Source organism: Garra rufa, chromosome 12 (assembly GCF_049309525.1).
Source record: "Garra rufa chromosome 12, GarRuf1.0, whole genome shotgun sequence".
In the NCBI taxonomy this organism is placed as follows: Eukaryota; Metazoa; Chordata; class Actinopteri; order Cypriniformes; family Cyprinidae; genus Garra; species Garra rufa.
Genome location: NC_133372.1, coordinates 2,277,587 through 2,297,953, shown reverse-complemented (window position 1 = coordinate 2,297,953; position 20,367 = coordinate 2,277,587). Strand labels below are relative to the sequence as shown.

At 33.4% G+C, this 20,367-nt stretch overlaps 1 protein-coding gene across 1 annotated transcript in view; it reads right to left on the bottom strand.

Moving 5' to 3' along the window:
• Positions 1-225: 225 nt before the first annotated feature.
• LOC141346791 (plexin-A1-like) overlaps positions 226-20,367 on the bottom strand; it is a 43,081-nt gene continuing 22,939 nt past the window's right edge. The window contains exons 10-18 of the mRNA XM_073851749.1: positions 14,222-14,368; positions 12,912-13,071; positions 12,681-12,784; positions 10,884-10,980; positions 7,040-7,230; positions 4,062-4,231; positions 3,769-3,981; positions 418-568; positions 226-333 (exon numbers count right to left, since the gene is read on the bottom strand). Of these exons, the coding sequence (XP_073707850.1) occupies positions 238-333; positions 418-568; positions 3,769-3,981; positions 4,062-4,231; positions 7,040-7,230; positions 10,884-10,980; positions 12,681-12,784; positions 12,912-13,071; positions 14,222-14,368 (1,329 nt within the window). The 3' untranslated portion in view covers positions 226-237. The remainder of the gene's footprint in view (positions 334-417; positions 569-3,768; positions 3,982-4,061; positions 4,232-7,039; positions 7,231-10,883; positions 10,981-12,680; positions 12,785-12,911; positions 13,072-14,221; positions 14,369-20,367) is intronic.

Here is a 20,367-nt window from a genome sequence, read left to right as displayed (position 1 = left end):
CCTTGATCCGTCGCGATCACTGGCTCGTGACACGGTCACATGACTTCATCAGAGGTCCCGAGCGTCCTCATTGTCTCTTCAAAACAGGAAAGAGCGTCTTTGTCCGCGCTGTGTGAAGACGTCCACCACACTCAACAAATCATCCAAAAACAACGCAAAATCTACACCACCTACATTCAGCGTTGTGGTTTTGTCCTGGTGCACAAACACACACTGAGATCTCCAGTCCAGTCCCGATCAGCTCGAAAGAGCCATCGTGTCGATCACCTGCTCCAGTTTAGACCTCAGTCTCTGGCGGCGGGACTGTTCGTCCCTCTCCAGCGCCGACAGGATCTACGCAGAACGAGAAAACCCAATGAATTCAATGACACTGCGGACGGAGTGTGTTTTGAAGCCTGAGCTGTATTCGCTTCTTACCTCGTCCTTGTATTTGGTGATGTAGGAGAAGATTTCGTGCAGCGCACTCATACTGTTGAACTGACTTAAATGCAGACGCGACTGTTCGGCCAGATACGCGCTCATATCCTGATCGCTGATCGCAGGCATCCGCGAGATATCAGAGTAATACCTGCACACACACAAAAAAAACAAAAAACTTGAAAATAATTTAGTATCTCTTCAGACCCTTCAAGATACAGTGATTGAATTAGTAAAAGAGTACAAATATCTAGGCATCATAGTTGATGATGCCCTATCTTTTAGCCCTCATATCACTCAACTGAAGAATAAACTGAAAATCAAGCTTGGGTTTTATTTCAGGAACAAGTTTTGCTTCTCATTCAATGTAAAAAAGAAATTAGTCTCTGCTACTTTTCTCTCGGTCCTTGACTACGGTGATGTTGTATATCAGTTTGCACCTTCTTATCTTCTTTCTTCCTTAGATGCCGTTTATCATGGTGCTCTAAGGTTCATATCAGATTGTAAATCGTCAACTCATCATTGCATTTTGTATCACAGAGTAGGTTGCCTTCTCTGTCTACCAGAAGAAAAATGCACTGGTACTTGATGATTTACAAAGCCATCTTGGGGTTGTTGCCTTCCTATCTCTGTTGTTTTATGCAACAGAAAATTACCAAGAAATATTTTCTTCGTTTGCAAAATTGCTACACTCTTTCTGTTCCTTTTACCCGAACTGAGCTAGGTAAGAAGTCTTTTATGTATGCAGCGCCGTTTGATTGGAATTTCCTCCAATCTAAATTAAAATTAGAAAAACTGCTGACTCTAGATCATTTTAAATCAGTTATCCAGCAAATGGAAGTTGATCTAACAATATGCAACTGCTTTTAACTGTTTGTGTGATGTTTATCTGTGATGTTATTGATTGTACTGCTGCGCATTTTGGCCAGGACACTCCTGTAAAAGAGATTTTTAATCTCAGAGAGCTCTTTCTGGTTAAATAAAGGTTAAATAAAAAAAATAAAAAAAACAAGAGACAGTGATCGATTAGCAGTTTTAACAGCCATCAGCAGATCAAACATGTCACTCCAGACATCTGCTTTAACTCACACACTCTTTACACTGAAGCACTGAAGATCAAAGTTTTGATATTCTACACTTTACAGCTTTTTTCCTGGATGAACTTGATTTCTGAAATGAAACATTTGCAGCTTAGTTTGAGGTAGTTATGAACATTATGAACAAATGTATACTTCCGTTCAAAAGTATTCAAATTATAAAAAGTGACAGTAAAGACATGTGTAATGTTACAAACGATTTCTATTTTAAATAAATGCTGTTTTTTAGAACTTTCTATTCATCGAAGAACCTTGAAAAATAAAATGTAGCATGGTTTCCACAAAATATTTTCTTTTTTCAACAATGATATTAATCAGAAATGTTTTTGAGCAGCAGATCAGCATATTAGAATGATTTCTGAAGGATCACGTGACACTAAAGACTGGAGTAATGAATCTGAAAATTTCAGCTTTGATCACAGAAATAAATCACATTTTAACATATTTGACCCTGGACCACAAAACTAGTCATAAAGGGCCAATTTTTACAATTTATAATGTATAATGTACACATAAACATAAATATATGTAAGCTTTCCATTGATATATGGACGGTTAGGATAGGACAATATTTGGTCGAGATACAACTATTTGAAAATTTGGAATCCGAGGGTGCAAAACAATCAAAATACTGAGAAAATCACCTTTAAAGTTGTCCAAATTAAGTTCTTAACAATGCATATTACTAATCAAATTTTAAGTTTAGATATATTTACGGTAGGAAATTTACAAAATACCTTCATAGAACATGATATTTACTTAATATCCTAATGATTTTTGATATAAAAGAAAAATTGGTCATTTTCACCCATACAATGTATTGTTGGCTATTACTACAAATATACCCGTGCTACTTAGGACTGGTTTTGTGGACCAGGGTCACATATATTCACATAGAAAACTTGTAATATTTCACAAAATTACTGTTTTTAATGTTTTAATGTTTTTTTTTAAATTAATTACATACAGCCTTGGTGACCAGAACCAACCCCAAACTTTAGAACGGAAGTGTAAAACAACTATATTCAAATATTTTTCCACATTTTAATGATAGTCAATATGCAAACTATTTAAATAAAAAATCTAAAAGCAAAAATAAAGCTAAAGGAATCAAGGAATTTTTTACACTATTTCTAACTCATTAAATGAAAGAATTCATAATATTCAACAACTGTTGCAATATAAAATGCATAGTGATAAACATGAATGTTTTTTTTTTAAATCAGTTAATCAAAAATTAATTATAATAAATATAAAATTTCTTTTTTAATACATTTTTGAGTCAACAACCAAACAATCAATCAAATATTGAACTAAATAACTAATTTATGTAAATGAATCAAACTAACTCAACTAATGCTTTTTTTTAATCAGAGATGCTAGAGATGCAAAACTAGTCTAATGATGTTCTTTTAGGACACTTGCTCAGATAAAAAGTGCAAAATCATCCACAAACCATGGTGAATATATATATGTGACCCTGGACCACAAAACCAGTCATAAGGTTAAATTTTACAAAACTGAGATGTATACATCATATGAATATTCAATAAATAAGCTTTCTATTGATGTATGGTTTGTTATGATAGGACAATATTTGGTTGAGATACATCTATTTGAAAATCTGGAATCTGAGGATGCAAAAAAATCAAAATACTGAGAAAATCACCTTTAAAGTTGTCCAAATTAAGTTCTTAATGCATATTACTAATCAAAAAATTACATTTTGATATATTTACAGTAGGAATTTTACAAAGAATCATCATGGAACATGATCTTTACTTAATTTCCTAATGATTTTTGGCATAAAATAAAAATAAAAAATTTTGACCCATGCAATGTATTTTTGGCTATTGCTACAAATATACCCCAGCGACTTAAGACTGGTTTTGTGGTCCAGGGTCACATATTATAAGTATGTGATATATCATGCAACATTGCAGATTCAACAGGTGACATTTAGGACTTTATTTTATACTATTAAAAAAACATTAACTATGTCTTTTGCTTCAATAAACTATTACATTTGCTGCTCATTAATAGTTAGTAAAGTAGTTGTTAAGATGGTTGGGTTAGGGATGTAGAATATGGTCATGTAGAATAAATGCTTCATGAGTACTAATAAACAGACAATATTTTAATAATATGCATGTTAAAAAGCAACTAGTTAATAGTAAGAATTGTGTAAACTCTCCATTTCAAAAAAGCAAGAAACATTACGTGAAATTAAATGAAAAACATCAGTGTGTCGTACCTTTCCACCCAATTCTTGTAGTTGGGGATGTCTTTAGCGTAGAGCAGCTTATTAGAAGGCGAATCTTTGCCCAGCTTGTGTTCCGATGTGGAGCAGGAGTCCATGAAGGTCTGAGCCACGACGGACAGACACGCGTCCGTAATGCTGTTCTTATGAATGTCGAACACAAACTGAGGGTTCTTGATCACGTTCACCCAGAACCTCAACGGCAGACTGCAGACAAAGAGGAACAATGTTCAAACACCAACAGATAAAGTGCTGTAGCTCTTCAATTTCGAGAAACGTGAACTCACCAGTTGCTCTTCCACGTGTGTCTGACATCAGGGTCTGATATCAAGTGTCTGTCGGCCTGCTCGTCTAAGAAGTCGAACATGTATTTGATGGCCAGAGGAAGCGCGCTGCCCCGGTGGGCCGTACTGAAGATGGTCTCAAACAGGTCGTCTACAAACTTCTGCAGTGTACCCTGTGAAAGATGGATGAATCAAAGAACGTTTTAGACTGTGTTTCAATAGATAAATAAACTGAGGCATAATATTTAATCATTATACTAGTATAAGAAGACATAGTGATGAACAAAAAACATATTTACAGCACATTATCTTTAAAAAAAATATTCTAATACATGAAAAATACAGACAATCTAAACTAATTCATGTAAATGAATCCAACTCAACTAATGCTACTAAAGTATAAATCAGATGCAATTAAAACATCTGTCTTGATGCAAAACTTTTTCTTCAAGAAACTTGGTAAAAAAGGGCAAAATTATTGCAATTTCCTCACTTTAACTAAGTTTTATGTTGCAAGCAAAAACATTGTGAATATACTGGGAAACATTATTTTCTTGCTTAGTATTTTGTCGTGTTTTCCAGTACAAATATCCAAACGATCTTAAATTAGGATACACTTACTTAAGAAGCAAAATTACATATAATAGTCGTTTAAAAACAAAACAAAAACAAAAAAACACACACAAAATTAAGCAGGTTTATGCTTAAAAGAGGAATAATAACTGCCAATGGTTTCAGAAAAGTATGAAATAAGTTTATTTTTCTGACCCTATTGGCAGATATTTATTTTTAGCCTAAATTCACTAACTTTTTCAGTAAGCAAGAACTAATATCTTCTATGGTTTTGCTTGTGTCTTGATTTAAGAATATTTAGATATTGGTCCTAAAAAACTAGGCAAAAATACTAAATAAGAAAAACGATTTTTGGAGTGTATGAAGCCAATGTAGTGACAATGCTACATATATTTTTTTTTTTAAATATGTGACCCTGGACCACAAAACCAGTCATAGGGGTCAATTTCTTCTTATCTACATTAAAGCTGGATGAATAATCTTTCCATTGATGTGTGGTTTGTCAGGATAGGAAAATATTTGTCCGAAATACAAGAAAATCTGGAATCTGAGGGTGCAAAAAAAATCTAAATATTGAGAAAATTCCTTTTAAAGTTGTCCAAATGTCTTAGCTATGCATACTACTAATCAAAAATTAAGTTTTGATATATTTACGGTAAGAAATTTACAAAATATCTTCATGGAACATGATCTTTACTTAATATCCCAATGATTTTTGGCATAAAAAGAAATCGATAGTTTTGACCCATGCGATGTATTGTTGGCTATTGCTACAAATAAACCTGTGCTACTTAAGACTGGGTTTTGTGGTCCAGAGTCACATATGTTCAGTGAAGAATCGGTGATTGGAGCTGCTGTAGGTTCAGATGTATGTGTTCTTTACATGAACGCTATGGAGTTTGAGGGAAACGCAGCAGGTGTGAGCTGAGATATCTGTGTAGTGTCTGATGGAGACGGAGCACAGGATGGATAAAGAGCTAGTTTTTCCCAAACCGCTCAATAAGCAAAGGTCACTGGTCTAATTAAGATACAGTTCTCCATGAGAGTGGGAGCACTGGTAAATGTTAATGAGCAACTAGTCATTCACACACAAAGGTCAACACTAACTGTCTGAGGACATCAGCGAAGAAAATCAGACATGTGCTTCAAAAGTGAGGCAATTAGTTCCAGTGTGTGTTTGTCAAGACGGAGAATATTAGCCACAGATTTCACCGCACTCTTACTAAACACTCCTATCGGAGTGACACATATTTATTTATTAAAAATATAAAACTATTATTAAAATTCTTTTTTGTTCATTGAAATAAAGCTGAACAAAAATCTAATAAATATTAGATGAAACACCTAAAATTAAAAATAAATAAATGAAAATGATAAATATTGCATTGTCAACTAACTGAATTTTGAAAGTCAAAGTACTAAAATGACTGAAACTAAAAAAAAATAAAGATATTAAAACTGAACAAAAATGCAGCTTTAATGTATAAAATAATATAATGAGAAATAAGAAATCTTAAAGGAGAAGTCCACTTCCAAATCAAAAATGTACAGATAATTCACTCAACCCCTTGTCATCAAAGATGTTTATGTCTTTCTTTCTTCACTCGTAAAGAAATTGTTTTTTTTGTTTGAGGAAAACATTTCAGGATTTCTCTCCATATAGTGGACTTCTATGGTGCCCATGAGTTTGAACTTCCAAAATGCAGTTTAAATGCAGCTTCAAAGGGCTCTAAAGGGTCTTATCTAGCAAAATTATCGGTTATTTTCTAAAAAAATGTAACCTCAAATGCTTGTCTTGTCTAGCTCTGCATCAACTCTGTGTATTCTGGTTCAAAACAGTTAGGGTATGTTGAAAAACTCCTATTTTCTCCTCCAACTTCGAAATCATCCTACATTGCTGCAGAAGTACCAACCCAGTGTTTACAAAGTGAACATGCACAGAAGATCAAACGCCCTTTACAAAAAAAGGTAAAACAGCGATGTAGGGCGATTTTTATAGCTGGAGGAAAAAATTAGATTTTTTGACATACCCTAACTGTATTGAACCAGAACACACAGAGTTGACAAGACAAGCATTTGAGGTAAAAAGTATATAAATTGTCTTCCTCGGCTGGGATCATTTAGAGCCCTTCGAAGCTGCATTTAAACTGCATTATGAAAGTTCAAACTCGCGGGCACCATAGAAGTCCACTATATGGAGAACATTCCTCAAATGTTTTCCTCAAAAAACAATTTCTTTACTACTGAAGAAAGAAAAACATGAACATCTTGGATGACAAGGCGGTGAGTACATTACCTGTAAATGTTTGTCCTGGAACTGAACTTCCTTTAAACAAGCATATAATGCTTGAATTTTTTTCGAGGTAGTATTGATATCCCTATCAAAGTGCAGGTATGCAATTCATCACCTTGGTAGCAAGCAGACGTGTCAGGTAGATCTCAGAGACCATCTTGCTGCCGCGGTCGCCCTCTCTCTGGTCCGTGTGGTCGTGGTTCTTCACCAGGTGCCAGAGTTTGGTTCCACTTTCTAGGTCTGGAGTGATCATGGGCGTCCGCGAGCGAAGGCTGTCTGGACTGCTGGCCGTTCTCAGCATGCTCTCTGTGGACACAAAGAGGACGGGTTGCTGTTTGGTAGGTTTTTAAAGTTTGCTTTAGATAACTCTAAAATAGATTCAGTGAACAGAGAAATAACTTTCATTATAACTTCATGAGAATTAGAGGAAAATTTATGCAAACAAACTGTAATGCTGAAGAAAAACTGAAAGGAGGACTGGAGAAAGATTATAATTAAGAGTTTAAAATAAATTTAAAACCTAGTGATTATATTATCTAGTGATATCTCAAAACTGGGCAGTAAAACTGTTTCTTTTCTCTCTCTTCCTTCCTCACCAACAAACAAAGATTCTAGATTTTATATCCATCATTTCCATTCTATCTGAAGTTCTAGACCGCTGAGTTCATCACACTGAGGAGCAGAGCATTAGAATACACAAACACAAACACCACTAAAGAAAAAACAGACTGAAAAAGACTGAGAAAAAGGGTAACACTTTACAATAAGGTTCATTAATTAAACATTAGTTAATGTACTAACTAACATGAACTAACCAAGAGCAATACATTTGTTACCCTATTTACTAATCTTCATTAACGTTAGTTAACGAAAATACAGTTGTTCATTGTTTGTTCATGTTAGTTCACACTGCATTAACTAATGTTAACAAGATTTTAATAATGTATTAGTAAATGTTGAAATTAACATTACCAAATATTAATAAATGCTGTGTAAGTACAGTTCATTATTAATTCATGTTAACTAATGTTTTTAACTAATGTTAACTAATGAACCTTATTGTAAAGTGTTACCAAAAAAAGGCTATGTTTGGAATAAGATACTACTACAGTAGTGATTACTGCACACTGCGTGTTATATTCTGTATAGTGGCTTTTTTTTTTAAACGTGTTCAAATTTTGTAAGTTGCACAATTTTGTAAACATGAAAATGTCTTCATTGTAAACTTTAAGATAAAAGTAAAATTCTACATTTTAAATTCTAGAATTTTTTGAAAGCTCATAATTACAAATTTGATCATCGTTCATCTGCCATAAATTTTAAATAAAATAAATCAATAAAATATATAAATAAATAAAAAATATTGCAAAAACAAACATGGATAAATCTAGTTTCTAAAATTACAATTTTGTAAACAAAAACATAAAATTCTTTAATGTAAACTTGTACATTTGTAAAGAATATTATGTAAAATTCTAAATTCTAGATCTGTTTTGTGAGAAAAGAATTCCAAATATGATCATTGTTCATCGAATGCAGATTCAAAATAAATTTTATATTGTATATAAATATATATATATATATATATATATTATATATATATATATATATATATATATATATATATATATATATATATATATATACATACATACATTGTATATAAATCAAGTTTGTAAAAACAAAGGTACAAATCTACATTTCTAAAATGACAATTTTGTAAACATGAAAATGTCTTCATTGTAAACTTGTACATTTAAAAGTAAAATTCTACATTTTAAATTCTAGAATTTTTTGTAAGCTCATAATTACAAATATGATAATTGTGCATTGATTGTAAATTCAAAATAAATTCTATATTTTAAAATTAAGTTTGTAAAAACCAAGGTACAAATCTAATTTCTAAAATGACAATTTTGTAGACACGAAAATGTCTTCATTATAAACTTGTACATTTGTTAAGATTAGGGTTGGGAATCGAAAATCGATTCCGATTCTGGAATCGGATACTTAAGATAAAGAATCGGATACTTGTTATAATATTAAAATTTCGATTCCTCGTTTCGATTCCTGGTTGCATTTTTTTCATCTAGTGATCTGCCAGGACCTTCCGCGCGTGCAATCTGCCAGGACTTTACGTGGTAATGTAAACATCAGTCGAAAAGATGGATCACGGTAAGCGTTTAAAAGTGTGTCTACGCTTTGTAAAAACCGAAGACAAATCTACCGCTGCACGCAAACTTCATCTTAGAGATCTGCAAGGGACGGATTTTAGTCCTGCGCCCGCCCACTCCAGAAGGAATATATGTTATTTCGTCCCGCAAAAGCCCACATAAAAGTCACTTTATACCCCCGCAGGAAGACAGGTATCTACTTTATCTCTTGGCTGCATGAAACAAACCCTCCCGCTAATGTAAAGGCAAAGATGACCAGAGTAATAGTAACGAACTCGCGCGTGCCTAATGTATTCATTCTTGTATATCGGAGTCGTACATTAGGCACGCATAAGTCCGCTGTTGATTCACAAACTATTCATGCTTTCGGTGCTCTGATCCATAGTATTTTTGCGTGAAATTTCAAAATATTTGCACAGTTTTCAAAATGAATGTCCTGTGAGTTTTTTTTATAATGAATGCTTACCCATAGAGGTGGATCTTGTAAGGGTCAGTAGTGTTTAAGCACATATGAGCACCAGCATAAACAGATTTACAATGTATATTTACTGTATTTTTCATTTATATGTTTATTTTATAATAAATACAAACAGTAGATATTCAGTCACTTAAGAAAGAGTACTCTGAAGTTGTGAAGAATGTCTGAATTAAATAATTTAGGTGCTTTAAATCTGTATGTGTGTATTCATGTTAAAGAGTTAGAGCAGGGGATTTTCTTTTAAATTCAAAAGTATAGCTTTAATTTAAAGTTTGTTTGATTTTTTTATAACATGCAGGAGAAAAATAAAAAGGCAAAACAAAATGTTTAGGTTAATAAAAAAAGTTTCAAAAATAAACACTTTAGAGGAAATGTCAGGCATAGGGGGGCCTTGCAAAATTGACCCGAGAAGAAGGGGGCCCTGATATAAAAAAGGTTGAGAACCCCTGTAATAAAATAATATGTTGCAAGCTAGCACTGAAAATAAACATGTTTAATATATTAATGTTTGACTTTTGTGTTTGTTGTTGTTTTTTTTTTTTTACTAAATCGGAATCGAAACTGGGAATCGAAAAGAATCGGAATCGATAAGTGGAATCGGAATCGGAATCGAAATCGATAAAATTCAAACGATACCCACCCCTAGTTAAGATAAAAGCCAAATTCTAGATTCTAAATTGTAAAGTATATATATATAATTCTAAATAAATATAATTCAAATTCTAAATTCTAAATAATTTGGATTATAAACTGTAATTTTGTAAAGATGTAAAAAAGGTTATTTGTAATTTGTAAAAATATGCATTTTTTTTTTGGAAAGAAACAGACTGAAAAAGACTGAGAAAGACTATGTTTGGAATAAAATACTACTACAGTAGTGATTACTGCATAATGCAAGCTATATTCTGTATAACGCCTTTTTTGAACATGTGGAATAAAAGTTTTTTTTTTTGCCTTTTTTGCCATTTTAATTCATTTCTGTGTACCAACTTTCAAACATTTAAATTTATGCTAATTAATTCCAGTTTGTTACAATGGCAATGCAATGTTGACTTAACTGTAATAAACCAGACTTAACTAACTGTAATAAACCAGTTTAAGTAGTGAAATTACTAACATTGAAATAAAAAAAGTGCTTAACTGAAGATATACAGTACATATAAAGCTGTACACTGGCAATAGAAGGTCAAGTTTGATCCTCTGCATTGTGGGAGACAATTTCATGCTCTGATTTTATATTGCACGGTCACATTCCTCTGAATATCAGCAGTGTTAGCTTGAGAAGCAGAGCTCTTTCTCTCTCTCACCGTATCTGCTGAGGGATTTGGTGAATGTTGAGGAGTTGGAGATGTTGTAGGCGGAGTTCTGCTTGGGAACCAATGCGATTGCTGACCCGTCTGTTACCTAGACAACACAGAGAGAGGGACAGATTGACACTGACAATCTCTATTACTGCCACAAATACAGGAGACAATCACAATCAGGCAATATCAGCATTTTAATGGGCATCTGGTCAAGCCATTAAAAACAGATTTACCTGTAAATTGTATATTGCAAAACTAATTTTGTAAGGATATGTAGAATTCTATATTGTAAAACATTATTTATTGCAAAATTAAATTGAAGGATAAACAATTAAAATTCTAGATTCTAAATTCGACTGCTTTGCTGACTTGTAATTTCAAATTTCAGTCATCATATCAGTTATAAGCCATTCGCTCTAAATTAATTACATATAGTAAAAGACAAACAAATCTACCTTGTAAATTTACAATTTCGTAAACAGGCAAGTGTAGAATTCTTCAATGTAAACTTTCTACATTGCACATCTACATTCTAATTTGCTAGTCTTTTTTACAAATGTAATAATTGTTAAACAACCATAAAATCAAAATAAATTTTATATTGTAAAATTAACTGTTAAAACATGCATGTACTAATCTAATGTAAAATAATAAAAAGTAAAATTCTTCAATGCAAACAAGTATATTTGTAAAGATAATTGTGTAAATGCAAAATAAATTCTATATTGTAAAATGAACTTTGTAAAACAAAAAATCTACAAATCTAATCTCTAAAATTTCCAATTTTGTAAACACGAAAATTTATTTATTGTAAACTTGTACATTTAAGATAAAAGTTAAATTCTAAAATTTTTTGTAAGCTCATAATTACAAATATGATCATCGTTCATCGACTGTAAATTCAAAATAAATTGGATATCGCAAAATTAAGTTTACAATTTAATGTACAAATTTAAATTTTGTAAACATGGAAAATGTCATGAAAAAAAGGATAAAAGTAAAATTCTAGATTCTAAATTCCGGAATTTTTGGTAAGCTCATAATTACAAATTTGATCATTGTTAATCAGCCGTAAATTAAAAATAAAAAAATAGTAAAAAATATAAATTCTATATTGTAAAATAAAGTTTGTAAAAAAAAATCGTTCTAATATTAGAGAAATCCTAAATTCTAAGCTCAGAATTACAAACATGATCATCGTTCATCAAATGCAATCAAATTATAAAATACATTTTGTAAAAACAAAAGGTACAAATCTAATTTCTAAAATTACAATTGTGTAAACATGGAAAATTCATTGTAAACGTGTACATTTGTTAAGATAAAAGTAAAATTCTAGATTCTAAATTGTAAAGCTTTTTTGTGAGCACATACTTACATAACTTTGGTCATCGTATTAGTTATTAGTCATAAATTAAAATTAATTGCATTATAAACAGCAATTTTTTTAAAGATGAATATGTACAAATCTATTCTATAATTTGTTTTAAAACGAAAATGGAAAATTCTTTAAGGTTATGTTTGCATATTTATTTTTTTCGGTCATCATATCAGCCATTACATAAAAATATTGATATGAACAAATATATGTGTATCAGTGCATCTTCACTGACCAACACTGCTTCTGTGGTTATGTTTAGTGAAGTGTTGCTATGGTTACCTGTTCGTGCGCTATGTGTTAAAACGCTTCAATTGTTACCTAGTAACTTGCTGAGGGGTTGCCATGGTTACTGGGCAGCGGGGTGTAGAGGTATTGCCATAGTAACCTGGCAGAGGATGCGGCGAGGCCACTGCGGTTACCTGATAGTGTGCCAGTGAGTTGAGGCGCTTCCAGTCGTTGTCGATCTTCGTGGTGACGTCCTCGTCCTGGAGAATGATACGAGCCATGCGACCCTGACGCCACTCTGATCAGAGAAAACATACATCAAAATCAGCCGGCGGGGTTAAGGGCAAACATCTTGCTCAAGCTGGTAGACCACATTGGAACCACAATAAACCAGCTTGGTTTCCTAGAATTCATTATATTCATACCGAGGTCCATGTCTCCAACTTTGGGCCTCTGAGAGTACGGAGTGCCTTTAAAGACGGCGTCCAGCAGCTTCTCTTTGACCTGTGTGATGGTGTCGCAGTTCAGGCACTTAACGGTGACCTCGGCTGCGTTCTCGTTCTCTGGGTTAATGCAGTGCAGCGTCTGCAGACCAGACATACACATTGAAGAGCATTAAAAAACATTCCATACAATAAACCTGTTCAACTACAGCTTTATATAATTATAGTTACACTTATAACACGCAATACTATGGAAGCTTGATTCCACTTAAAAACAAAAAAACAAAAAGGTAATTGCGACTTTTTATCTCACTTTTTATACCTTTTTTCTCAGAATTGTGAGTTTATATCTTACAAAGATGATTTTATAACACACAATTGTGAATAATAAAGTCAGAATTGTGAGATATAAACCTGCAGTTGCAAGAAAAGTCTTTTTTCCCCCTCAGAATTAGACTTTATAACTCACAATTGCGAGTTTGTATCTTGCAATTCCACCTGTATTTCTCGGAAATGGCAGGTTTATGTCACGCATTACTGAGAAAGGAAGTCAGAATTGCAAGCAAAAAGTTAAAGTTGCAAGATAAACTCGTCTTTTTCCCTCAGAATTTGACTTTATAACTCATAATTGCAAGTTTATATTTTGCAATTCTGACTGTTTCCTGTAATTGCAAGTTTTTATCACGCATTTCTGAAAAAGGGAGTCAGAATTGCAGGAAAAAAGTTAAAGTTGCAAGATAAATTAGACTTTTTCCCTAAGAATTGGACTTTATAACTCACAATTGCGAGTTTATATTTTGCAATTCTGATAATTTCTTGTGATTGCAAGTTTTTATCACGCATTTCTGAAAAAGGGAGTCAGAATTGCAGGAAAAAAGTTCAAGTTGCAAAATAAACTTGCAATTGTGAGAATAGTCTTTTACCCTCAGATTTGGACTTTATAACTTACAATTGTAAGTTTATATTTTGCAATTATGACTGTATTTCTTGCAATTGCGAGTTTGTATCATGCATTTCTGAGAAAGGAAGCCAGAACTGCAAGACAAACTCACAATTGTGAGAGAAAAAGTCATAATTGCAAGTTCATATCCCTCAATTCTGACTTTCTGATGCAATTCTGAGAACCAAAAATAAGAATTGTGAGATAAAAAAAATCATGACCACCTCTTTTATTTTTTATTCAGTGTCCAAATGGGCTTCCATATAACACAGACAACTATGACAAAATTCAATACAAAGACTTGTGTTTCTCATACAGAACCATTACTTGTTGATTTCGAGTCGGAACTGACCAGTGTTTTGTAGTCGATCTGTTGCCGGATGAGTTTATCCTCGCTGAGGGAGTATCTGGCCTCTCCAGTGATGGCATCTATGGGCCCCTTTTCCATCTGCTGCTTTATAGCACAATACAGCATGAAGAGAGGCTCACCTGCACACTCCTAAACACACACACAGATAATAGAGAGTGAGATTAGACCTCAGAATAACACATGAACACACTCTCAATGCAAGCACTTGGATATTTATATAACGAAAAATGTTTGGATCATTTTCACGTCCTAAAACAGACCCAAATATTACCCATAACTCATGCAAACACACCTGCCTGACTCTAGGAGGAGCTGTAACAAGCAAATTCACATTTTAGCTTATAAATCAGGGCTGTAAATGGGTAAATGAATCATTTATTTTCTCCATTTCAACCCTGGAAAGCAGCATTTTGAGTTTCACACAGCAGTGATATCAATAGCGACCAGCTCACATGATTTTTATATTTTGTTTAAATTTAAGGTGGTCCTATAATAAGCATTACTTTGAGAAAATAACTGTATGTGCCTTAAAAGCTTTTAAGCCTTCATTTGAAAAAACCTAATGAACTTTTCCATAGTTAAAGGAAAAGTTGACTTTATAACTCACAATTGTGAGTTTATATCTCACAATTCTGACTTTATTTCTTGCAGTTGCGGGTTTATATCATGCCTTTCTGAGAAAGGAAGCCAGAATTGCAGGATAAATTTGCAATTGTGAGAAAAAAGTCAGAATTGCAAGAAAAAAATCTGAGTTGCATGATAAACTTGCAATTGGAAGGAAATAGTCTTTTCCCTCAGAATTGGACTTAACAACTCACAATTGCGAGTTCATATCTTGCAATTCTGACTTTATTTCTTCCAATTGTGAGTTTTTATCATGCATTTCTGAGAAAGGAAGTCAGAATTGCAAGAAAAAAAGTTAAAGTTGCAAGACAAACTCACAATTGTGAGAAAAAAGAATTGTAAGAAAAAAATCAGAGTTGCAAGACAAACAATTGGAAGAAAATAGTCTTTTCTCATACTTCTGTTCAAAATTTTTGGCAAACTATCCCTTTAAAGACTTTCAAATACATCCCATTTACATAATAATTTTTTTTTTTTTTTTTTTAACTGAAAAAAGGCACAAAAATAATTGATTTCTAAACCCATCTGACAGATTTGATCAAACTAAATGTTTAGGTGTGGCCCATAACCTTCAAACTCCATGTGGACAGCAGGACAATCTGAGGATGTGTCCCAAATGACATCAATTTGTGGTCCTGGGGGCTGTTAAACTAAAGTGTGACCATAACTGTGTGATCGAGGAAGTTTTCCACCATTGGATAACTGTGTCTGCAGCATCTATTCTTCCAATTTTGCCAATTGTGGTCATTTTCTCCACTTTGCCCGATGATTGACACTTGTGGATATATTTTTACTCGTCCCTCTCGATTTCGTTCTGCCCATTTCACAGCACTCCACCGCTTTTAAAATCACCTCATGTGACCATGAATTGAGTGCAAGACAAGTCACATTCTGTTAGCGGCGTCACGCCCTATTTTTATTTTTGACGTGTTGCACATCTACTCCAGCCACTTCACTGTCCTGTTCAGCTATCTCACTAATAAAAAAGTCAAAATTGTATACAATTTAATAACTTCTGACCATTATATCAAAGTTGTCTCTGCTCTCTGGCCTTCATATTTGGTTTTTAGTCACATATACACTGTAAGGGATCAGTAAGGTTTTATATGGTTTTTAAAGACGTTTCTTCTGCTCATCAAGGCTGCATTTATTTGATTAAAAATACAGAAAATACTGTAATATTGTCAAACATTATTTAAATTAAAAAAAAAAACTGTTTTCTATGTGAATATATTTTAAAATGTAATTTATTCCTGTGATACAAAGCTAAATGTTCAGCATCATTACTTCGGTGTCACATGATCCTTCAGAAATCATTCTAATATTCTGATTTATTATGAATGTTGAAAACATGTGTTGTGCTCCTTAATATTTTTTTGGAACCTTTGACTTTTTTTCAGGATTCTTTAATCAATAAAAGGTTAAAAAGAGCAGCATTTTGAAAAAAGGAAGGTTTTCTAACAATATACACTATTGTTCAAAAGTTTGGGGTGAGTAAATTTTTCTTTCTTTTTTTGAAAGAAATGAATACTATTATTCACCAAGGATGTGTTAAATTGATAAAAAAAAAGTGCTAGCATAGATTTACTTTGCTAGAAAAGATTAATATTTTGAACAAATGCTGTTTTTTTAAACACGGGTTCAAAAAAAAATTCCAACATTGATAATTCTAATTAATCAACATATTAGAATGATTTTTGAAAGATCATATGACTTAGAACTGGAGTAACAGAAGATGAAAATTCAGCATTGCATCACAGGAATAAATTATTTTTTAAAGTATATTAAAAGGAAAACCATTATTTTATATTGTAATAACATTTTGCAATATAACAGATTTTTTTCTGTATTTTTGATCAAATAAATGCAGCCTTGATGAGCACTTCTAGAAAAACATTACAAGTTTTACTGATCCCAGACTTCTGAGTGGCAGTGTGCAGACATTATGCAAAATTATTAATGCTACAACGAGTGAAAATAAAATCAAATGGCTCCTTTTAAAGTTTAGAGATAAGTTTATTACCTCAGTAATATCCTGAAGAGCTAATGTGCAACTCCTACAAAAAAACACAAGACAAAACAGAGAACTCCTGCGACTCCCAGGAGCGTCAGCCGTGTAAAAGCAGCTGTTTAGACGTGGAAATGAGCGGCGGGGCACGTGAGCAGACCCGAGGCGAACAGACGAGCGATGGAGGGTTAATAGAAGGCTAATGACTGTGGAGGAGAGAGCTGGAGAAACGCTTCAGAGCGTGATACGTGTCAAACAGCCAATCACACGCCTCTCTCCCTCACAGCTTTGCTTGTATCTTCCTCCTACACACATTCTCTGGCTTTCATCATTCACAACTGCTGCTCTTCTCGTCTCCGTCTCACTAATTTGATCATCATTTTCATTCTATCAGTCCTGTCTGTCTCCTGGGAGTGTGTCTCTGTTGTCTGATGCAAATGTGCCCAAACGAGAGCGCAAATGTAGTGCACTTGGCTTTATGAAATCAAATGTTGTGTTTTTATAATGGTTAAAACACCTTCTTGTGTCTGAGCTTAATATCCAGAGGAAAAAAAGAAACATTCACACAGCTAAACGTTTGTGGGAGTGGCTATCGGTTTAACTGGCCAATAGGAAGGGGGGGGGGGGTTATGTTCAGAAAAATGTTACAATTTTTAAAATTTGAAAGTTAAAAAAATTTGAGTTCATTTGAAAATGTGTTCATTTCCAGAACAAACATTTCCAGATAATTTACTCACCCTCGTCATCTTTCTGAATAAAATTATTGTTTGTTTTAAGAGAAAACATTTCAGGATTTCTCTCGATATAATGGACTTCTATGGTGCCCACGAGTTTGAACTTGCAGAATGCAGTTTAAATGCAGCTTCAAAGGGCTCTCAACGATCCTAGCCAAGAAAGAAGGGTCTTATCTAGCGATCCGTTACTTTCTAAATAAAAAAAATACAATTTATATACTTTTTAACCTCAAATGCTCATCTTATCTAGCTCTGCATGTGCTCTGTGTATTCCTATTCAAGACAGGTAGGGTATGTCTAAAAACTCCGAAATTTTCTCCTCTAACTTCATCGTCCTACATCACCGTTTTACTTTTTTGGTTAAGGGTGTTTGATCTTCTGTGCATGTTCACTTTCTAAACACTAGGTCGGTACTTCTGCAGCGATGTAGGATGATTCTGAAGTTGGAGGAGAGAAATATATTAGAGTTATTTGACATACCCTAAAGGTCATTGCACACTGAGTTCAAAATTTTTGCACATTAAAAAATAAATACAACTTCACATTGTGTCAATCACATTTACACACTGCCTCAGAAACTTTCATCCTTCATTAAATAAAAAAAAGTAAAAAGAAAAAAAAACGGATCAGGGTCTATTTTCTGCGTTTTTCGCATAGAAAAGGATCACTAATACGGAAAAAAAAAAACATGAAAAAAACGCATGCAAATATTTCGAAATCCATGTGCAAAGACCTCAACTGTCATGAACTGGAATACACAGAGTACATGCAGAGCTAGACAAGACGAGCGTTTGAGGTTAAAAAGTATATAAACTGTAATTATTTTAGAAAATAACCAATCGTTTCGCTAGATAAGACCCTTCTTTCTCGGCTGGGATCGTTTAGAGCCCTTTGAAGCTGCATTTAAACTGCACTTTGGAAGTTCAAACTCGGGGGCACCATAGAAGTCCACTATATGGAGAAAAATCTTGAAATGTTTCCCTCAAAAAATCCTTGACATGAACGTCTTGGATGACAAGGGGGTGAGTAAATTATCTGTACATTTTTTTCTCTGAAATCTAACTTGAGGAAAAATTGCTCACACAGCTGATTCAACCAATGGTGAGCGTTTGTGGGCGTGGCTATCAGTTTATCCGGCCAATGGTAGAAGGGGTGTGTTCAGAAGCCACTTTGAAAAGTTAAATGTGTTGCAAAAATGCTTCTTTAAGGCTCGTGGCTAATTACCCGAAGTAATTAAACCGTATAAGACTCAGACAACTTTAATCAGCGGCGCTTGCACTCTCAGGTGAGACCGCTGAATGACAAACAGCAGCGTGTGACTCCTGCTGGATGTTTGTTGTCTCTCGTGTCCCTCACTGGGATCCGTAGCGGGACGGTGCGGCCCATCCATATGCAGGCCCTGCCACATTGGGCTCATTAGCACAAGGGATAATTAAACACACAGCTGTTAATGAGCAGCAAGAGACGACAAACACACACACACAACGCCCCTCACTCCAGTGTGTTTATGGAAGCGCTTTATATTAACGCAGGTTCTTAAAGATTGTTATAATGAACTTCCCCTGCGGGAATGATAACTTACATCTGTCTATCTTGTGTCTGAATCTCAAGACGCGGACACAAACAAACTCAAGGTGAAATGATAATTTAACAGCAACATGATTGTGATCACAGTGTGTCTGAACCCTAACTATGCAATCCAAACAACTGCATTTATTAATTCACTCACAAAATGGCTTAAATCTGTCTGAAGTTTCAGTTATGGTAAGTGTTGGAGGTAATGCATTATAAGTAATGCAAGTACTCTGAACCTCAAAATGAATAAAAACAGTGAAATGCAACTCAAAATATAATGCAAACATTCTATAATTAAATATATTAAATCATACAAATATCCTTTATGTATTTAATCCCATTTAATTAACCAGTGTCTTTGCTGCTGACCTTCGATGACCCAATTCTACCATACTAATAAGCAAAAAATACTCCAGCTAAACTAACATTTGTTCTTTTTTATTGCTGAAGTGTGTTGAACTTTCTTCTTCTGAGTTCTACTGTACAGACGTGAACATACTTTTCCTTCAGCCTGAGGCTTTTGGTGTTAAAGGGCTTTTACATTAGCCAAAAAATAGAATGTTTTATATTAAAAATGAACATGCAAGCCCTGCCCAAATTTAAAAAGTAATGTAAATGTAACAAAATGCATTACGTTCCATAAAAAGTAACTAACATAATGTAATTAGTTACTTTAAGGAGTAACGCAATATTGCAATGCATTACTTTTAAAAGGTTTGGTTATGGTTTCATCAAAGTTGATGAAAATTTCCTTTACATTTAATCAATATTTTGTTGTATCATACTCATTCATTTTACATATTTTTACTCTGACTGTAACAGTATTTCAAATTTAATTTTAACCACATTTTTAAAAAAACGTACAAATCTATTAAAACATTTGAGGTCCGTAAGACATTTACGTAAATGCAATTACATTTATTTGATCAAAAATGCAGTAAAAACAGGAAGATTGTGAAATATTTTTTACTACTTAAAATAGCAATTTTTTATTTGAATATAAATTTAAATTGTAATTTATTCCTATGATCAAACCTGAATTTTCTGCATCATTATTTCACTCTTTAGTGTCACGTGATCCTTCAGAAATCATTCTAATATGCTGATTTGCTGCTCAAGAAACATTTATGATTATTATAAAGGTTGAAAACAGGACTTTTCAGGATTCTCTACTGTCTCTACGGCTT